This window comes from Saccostrea cucullata, unplaced genomic scaffold, assembly GCF_032062105.1.
Source record: "Saccostrea cucullata isolate Sc308-1 unplaced genomic scaffold, CSIRO_AGI_Scuc_v1 ctg3150, whole genome shotgun sequence".
Classification (NCBI taxonomy): domain Eukaryota; kingdom Metazoa; phylum Mollusca; class Bivalvia; order Ostreida; family Ostreidae; genus Saccostrea; species Saccostrea cuccullata.
In genome coordinates, this window is record NW_026932824.1 from 43,095 (window position 1) to 50,263 (window position 7,169).

Consider the following 7,169-nt stretch of genomic DNA (forward strand, 5'->3'; position numbering starts at 1 on the left):
ATAGCAGAATCAATGCCAAATTCCCTCAAAATAAAAGAAAAAGGGAAAAGAATTTTGAAGCATACTTGCTCTACAGACTAAAAAATGTTTAATTAAAGAACTAAATTGTCTGCTATCCAAATAATGGGTATTTAACTTCTCTTTAACAATTAAAGTAACATTACAGTCTTTCAAGGTATGAGAATTTATCTTTCTTCCCTGATCCAGAAAAAAAAACCCTATTAACGGATTCTAGTCATTAAGTCTCCAGCATTCGTCAGCTGGAATCGCTGACCCATCTCCGGTTTATTCCACCCCTAGCTGGACCTTTATTACAGTCATGCCTGAGTGAATCCTAGTCCTCACACCCTGCCATTTCAATTTACTGCCGCGCTACAAAGAATTCTTCTGTATATATACTTTCAATGAATGAAAAAGCTTTTTTTGGATGGCTGATCAAACTTAAGTGAATTAAGGATTACCGCCTCATTTAAAATAGCTCATTCCACCAGAAGCTTGAGAAAAAGTGAATCACATCTACGTAGGGATTGTTAGCATTAACATGAGGTACAGTATAATAAATTACCTTTTTTCGAAAGGGGGGGGGGGTTAAGGGGAGTTTGAAACTTAAATTAGCTCCAGGTGATGGTCTTCACAACAACTCAGAAACCATGTCTGCTTGATATTTCAGTCCTTTTAATAAACTAAACTGTGTATGCGCTGTACATAATATAGTCAAACCTCCTTCTTTGCACTCGATGGGTACCAAGAGAAGACTTCGAAATAACCAATGATTTGAGTTATCAAGGTTAAATATATACACATAAAGAAAAGTTGACTTCCACTTCAAACTCACTCCAAGATATCCATGGTATTAGAGATATTGAAGTGCAAGATACCGAAGTTCTACTGTATTTGTCTAATATTCTCATCTTTTTTGGATTTCCATAAGAATCCTTGTTTAATCACACTGCCATATTAAACATCCCTGACTGTTTACCATAATTGCTATGCACATGTCCTACTCATGAAGGTGATATGTAAATAGCAATCTATCACGGAATACTATGTCAATGTAAAATAAATACTGACAAACCAAATTTATATTGATAAATGACTAACGAATTTCCCAGAGAAACAGAAACTAACCTCTCCTCTTTCTTTTTACTTTCTGCCATCACATCTGCCAATAATACAGAAACTGTTTTCTAGCATAGCTTCTACCTGGAATCAAACAAATTAACAGTAAGTTATTAAATAAATCAGATATACAATACTTGTATAGTTCATAGTTATATAGTCATAATATGTGTTTTATTTAATGATAAAGTATGATAAATCTCTCAGTGCTACCTTGTAAAGAGTACACAATGAAATGTAAGATATTGCCTGAGATCATTGACCTAACTATAACATGTAGATAGATATACAGAGACTTCAGACACCTGGTTAATCAAATTTCTATAGTTAAATCTCAGGGCAGTCAAAGTATTAAATTAAAGAAGTAAAATATAACTTTATCAACTCAGGCAGTCAAAGAATTGAATTAAAAATGTAAAATAACTCCATCAACTTAGCAGTTATACCCCAGGAAAACTATAGAAATGGAGAATTAAAATACCACTCTATGTTTTTGATGGTCAATTTTTACCAATTGAAACAGGATGTAACATAGTATTCTGTTTATAGATGTGACATATATAGTATGTGAATGTCCTGTGTATATGTTTACACTAAATAGGGCTACCATCTGACATATATAATTAACTTGATGAAGATTTCACTATCTCTCCCTTTAATGTACAAAGTGTAATAATTAAACAGAGACATTAAAGACAGCCCTCAGTAACTCCGGGGCTGGTAATAAGTTGATGATCCACTCTGATCAATGTGTCTGATCATTTATTCTTACCTGCGGCATCTAATCACGTCCCCCCTACCTACATAATGTATGAGGCATGATGATTACTTTTCTTCAACTTTGGTATAACTTTATTTACAGTGTATATATCTACTATATACATATCTATTCCACTCTGCTTCATTCACATTCCTGGAAGATGCATGATATTTAATTTGAAACACAGTTATAAAGTTTTTTATATTTATCATCTAAACATTCAATTGTGTCATTTTCCTGATTTTTTTTTTCTTTTTTGGTTTTTATCAAACATTAAAGTATGTAGCCAGCAAATAGGGTATTTTCTACATGGTTCAAATAATTTAAAATATTTATACCTTCACTTAACTCAATCCTGTTAAAGAGAAATAAAACTGCAAAATACCTAAATCTATCTACTCTTCTTTTGATATGCACATTGAGACTGTAAAATCAACCCAAAAAAATTTAGATAATTCAAAGTTCTCAAGATTGAAAATTTTGTCTTATTGGTTTTAAATACTTTTTATGAGTTTCTTTTTCCATCTCTGAGTAAACCAATTATTTCCAGATCATTTACCAATTTCATAGGTTTATAAACCTTTGAGCTAAGTAAAATCATTAAAATGCTTAGCACACACTTTCATTTTAGCAGCCAAATATTAGGTCAAAAATACAATGTGTCAGAATTTTAAAACCAAATTTAAAACATTTCAACGAATTGTCGAGTATATTGATAAATATTCTTGATAAGTAGATTTAAATGATTACGCAAACAAGTTATTTGTCCCATTGTCATGCTCAGTTCAATAACAAAAACCTAACCAGGCATGATAGCAATGTAAAAGGCAGCTTATATCCTGAAAAACAAGTTTTCAAGCACTCATACAAATTTTTCACAGTGCACCCACTTAGAATTCTGTGCCTTTGCGTTAATAATAGCGGTATACACCCTGACTATTCTACACGCTAGGGTCTCTGGAAGGTTTACATCACACCTGCACCTAGAATTTATTTTCCTTCCGAACTAATCAATACTGCTGGTCTGCCAAGCATGGCCAGGGCTCCTTCATTTGGAAATATTCACACGGACATATAAATGTTTTAACAATTCAGGTAGGAATGCTTTCTTTTCTGCTAAAGAAGGTCAGATTTTTAAGTCCAATGGTAGCAAAATTTATATCGTCATTTAGAAATAACAAAACTGAATATTAATGTCTCATACACATAAACAAGTTTATAAAACCATTTCTTATCTGTGGAATCTGAAACATTACCTACAGTACATATCGATAACTAATATACATGTGTATATATTGACACAAACAATTTTCAACATATCTTGTATATACCAATATTTTCGCTAGTATAAATTTAAGTTACATTTTCTTCATGTTGTTATGCCAACCTTTTGTTTTTCTGCGGACTTAGTTTCCATTATTTTCCTTAGACTCATTTGAATTTTTATGATGATTCTTCATTTAATTCTTTTTTTTTTAATATTACAACTTGCAATCCAATAATATAGAAAAAAGCATAAAACCCAATATATATTCCCCAACAATTAAAATTTTAACTACCTATTAAACTACAAGCAGTTCCAAGAAAACGGATGTTGCATAATTCTTTCAAATTCAAAATTTATGTTAATTTCAAATCGAACCATGCAAAAAATAAATCACAGGCTAGATTCTTTGGTCTTAAACAAGTTCTTTTATTCCTTATCAGAATGAGGGACCTCACATATGAACCAACATCCTCTGAAGGGCCAAGTGGAAGGCCTTCTGTACAAGAAAAATTATGAGCCTTATCCCACAAGAACCAACATGGCGTCTACAGAAGGTCAAGGACAGGTCAAGGTCACTATTCATGGCCAGGATAATATTGGAATAAAGAAGCAGTCTCAGCTGATGCCCAGGGAATCAGGAGAAAATAACACAATGCAGGGGCACATAAATCTGGCACTAGAGGAGGATGAGATTCTCTCCCCTCATAAAATAGAACTAGGGGAGCTCAATGTTGAAAGTAAGTTGGTTTCATATTCTAAATGTTTCTTTTACTGTACAGTGTTTACCTTTTTTCTGATTTCTTTCTATTTGTAGCTTAAATAATTTTGAAATATTTTATTATAAATTATAAATAGCAAAAATGTTTCGGTAATAACATTAAATTATTATAATCAATAGACTTACTTTAATGTATAGCCTATTTTGTCATCCTCACACAAATGACCTTTCATGTCTATGACCCAAGTCCAGACATTTATGTAATGAATTAACGAATTTTAATAATAAATGGTCATTCTTCTATGATCTATCTTTAGTACTGAGACATGATGTACAATGGATAATTATATATACAAATATTGATTTTTCAGATGATGAAATTAAGACAATAAATGCCACGGTTGACCCTAGTCCTCATAACTCTGAAAACTTTGAAGGAAGACAACACTATAAACAAAACGCAGGTTTTAACAGCATCAGTCCCAGAGCTGCTAAATATCGGGAGGGGACCAAAGCCAAACTCAATAAAATGATCACAGTCCCTGGAGGCTCCACATGGGGGCCACAAAGCTCTCGGTCTAAGCCCTCGAGACCTACCTCTCAAATGGGGTCACTGAGGGGGCTACCTAATAACTTAGGAACCAAAAACTTGAGTGGTACCGTCAGGAGCCACCATTCTTTAGGTGGTGCCACTGTCCACAGCCAACAAAGTGTACACAGTAGCATTCCTTTACATGTAAGGCGACCTATCAGTGGAACTCTTAAAGGATATCCAAGTGGGACTGTGTCTAAAGGCTCTGTGGTTTTCCGGAGAAGTTATCAACCCAAAGAACATCTAGTGAAGCGATTCGACATAGAGCTGGATCAGCATGAGAGGCATCGATATCATCCTGGTGAAGAAATCTCTGGTAAAATTATCTTTGACATTCAAGGGAAGTTAGAAATCCGATTCATTGAGTTTCTTGTCACTGGACACTCTGCCATTACGTTGTTTAGAAATACAAACTCAGGAAAAAGCAAAACATTTCGGGACGTGTTTCTGAACAAACGTAATTATATAGTGGGGACACCAGATGGCAAGTGGACATCAATGGTCACTCCTGGTCACTATGTATCCAAATTTAAATTCCTCCTCCCTAGTAGCATTCCATCCTCAATGAAATACAAAGATGAAACCAATGGTTTCGGTGCTGAGATTGTTTACACAGTGAAAGCAAGAATATGTGATGACATTGGATCATCTTCTGCTAGAAGTACCCATTCATTGAACAACTTGGTAAAAACCATACTCTCTCGTAAGAATTCCTTCACAGTGCGGAGGAGATTTGACATTCACTCCATTCCCAATGCACTTCTGCCTGTGATTCACCAGGAGGACATCACGCTTTCGTCGTGTTCGTTTTTCTCCAGTGATATTGCCAGTGTTAACTTGTGTATAGATCGTTCCTGCTTCCTAGCAGGGGATGACATACAAGTCAGACTGGAAATAGAGAATCAGTATGCCAAACGTATTAAAATGATCGATGGTTGTCTACAACAAAACATAACCCTGGTGAAGCCGAAATCCCATTTTATATTCAATTTGTCAACATTTGGAGTAAAAGAACCCAAAGGAACTGTGATAACCAACAAACTACAGCAAACCCTGGCTTGCTTTGACATCACACTGCCGACCCAAATGAATATTTTACCAAGCATAAATCCAGGATGTAGACTTATCAAGGTTACCTACAACCTCCGTATTGTGGTCCATTTCTCCACCTGTGGAGGTCAGTTATTATTAGAAATGCCCATCAACATTGGACCATGCTCTGATCCTGTCAACCTCGAGAAGAGAAATTCTGTCCCCCTTTTCAACCGTCCTAAACGTTTCCCTCACTTCTCCCCTCATCCAAATGGTCACATACAAAATGGACAAGCGGGTGTCCATCTGGAGCCGAGGTCTCCTGTTCAAGTCCACACAAAATTCTCTCACAGTGCTCCCTCTCTGCTGTGTTGTTCTGCAGATGCTGCTTTATGATTCAAAACCAGAGACAGAAGTTTACCATTAAATTCTATTAATTGCTTATCATTAATTTAGTTGGTCAAAATCATGCAGACAGTGGTACATGAAGAAATCCTGAACATTTGCATTGTCCATATACGGGATTACAAATATTTTTCCCTTACAGTGGACTGAAAATTATGACATATAGTAGAAAATGCATTGTCATGTTAAAAAATGCATCATTGCATATTTCTCTACAAGAAATGGAAAGTATAATTTAAAATACATGTGCAAGTGCAGTATTTTTTTCTGAACACCACATTAGTTTCATATAGAAATCTGTGAGTGAGTCAGCTTAAGACCATTGCAAACTTGCATCTAGTACTTTAAGAAGTTCTTAAGAATTTTATGTGATATCTTTTTATAAACCTTTGAGTTTATAAAGTTTGAAAAAAGAGGTGCTTTAATTGTAGCATATACATGTACTAGATTGTTTATATCCTATAAATAATAGTCTGCATATGACATATAGCATCACAAAATCAGAATATGGAAATATATAAGACGCATATATCATTATTAAAATTTTGATATACATATTTTAAATTTATGTTTAAGATATCAAATCTTTACCCCAAGCAATACTTATAATAATCTGATATCAAATATGATAAGGCCTTTGAGTTATGTAATCAATAGGTTTATATATTTTATATATACATTGAATCAGAAAATGTACATCAGCTGATTTTGTATTGTACCATAAACATTTGTATTTTTCTGATAAGCTGGGTTTTGCACACCCCACACAAATTACATTTGGTGAGAACGTCCATTTACTGATATTGATTCCAAGAAATTTTCTTTGCCTCTCCTGTTCAATACGTAAGTTAAATACAAAAGAATTGGAGCTTTCAGGTAGGGAACTGCTGCATTATTGATGAGGAATCATGCAATATTTATCTTAAATAGGGATGTAAATATGCTAGTAAATCTATTTCTAGTATCATTCTTTTATTAATTTTATATCAAAATATGGTCATTAAAAGGTAAAAATATTGCAGTTCTCTCCACAACTGATCTTACAAGAATATAAAGAGGAACAAAACTTAACATTCTCTGTAAAAACAGATCGGTTTCTTTGACATTGGGGGGAGGGGGGGTTAAATGTTTAGAAAGTAGAGAAGAAATCATGAGAATTCCATATCATAAAATGCATCCTATCTCTTATATAATGTGTCCACAATGCATTTTAAAAAAACCTGTAAAATTTAACAACTTTTAGATTCCTGATTTAAAATAATTCAGTAAGTACATG

At 33.9% G+C, this 7,169-nt stretch overlaps 2 protein-coding genes across 3 annotated transcripts in view; one reads left to right on the forward strand and one right to left on the reverse strand.

Annotated features, from left to right (window-relative positions):
- LOC134236300 (alsin-like) overlaps window positions 1-1,239 on the reverse strand; it is a 23,635-nt gene extending 22,396 nt beyond the window's left edge. The window contains exon 1 of the mRNA XM_062718477.1: window positions 1,129-1,239. Coding sequence (XP_062574461.1) covers window positions 1,129-1,157 — 29 coding nt within the window. The 5' untranslated portion in view covers window positions 1,158-1,239. The remainder of the gene's footprint in view (window positions 1-1,128) is intronic.
- Window positions 1,184-6,132, forward strand: LOC134236301 (uncharacterized). 2 transcript variants are annotated; one of them, XM_062718479.1, is made up of 3 exons: window positions 1,184-1,224; window positions 3,587-3,883; window positions 4,236-6,132. In XM_062718479.1, the coding sequence occupies exons 2-3, from the start codon at window positions 3,604-3,606 to the stop codon at window positions 5,882-5,884; spliced, it is 1,929 nt and encodes a 642-aa protein (XP_062574463.1). In that variant the 5' UTR covers window positions 1,184-1,224; window positions 3,587-3,603; the 3' UTR covers window positions 5,885-6,132. The 2 variants fall into 2 exon arrangements, with proteins under 2 accessions (XP_062574463.1, XP_062574462.1); XM_062718478.1 differs by lacking the exon at window positions 1,184-1,224 and adding an exon at window positions 2,684-2,974.
- Window positions 6,133-7,169: the final 1,037 nt, after the last annotated feature.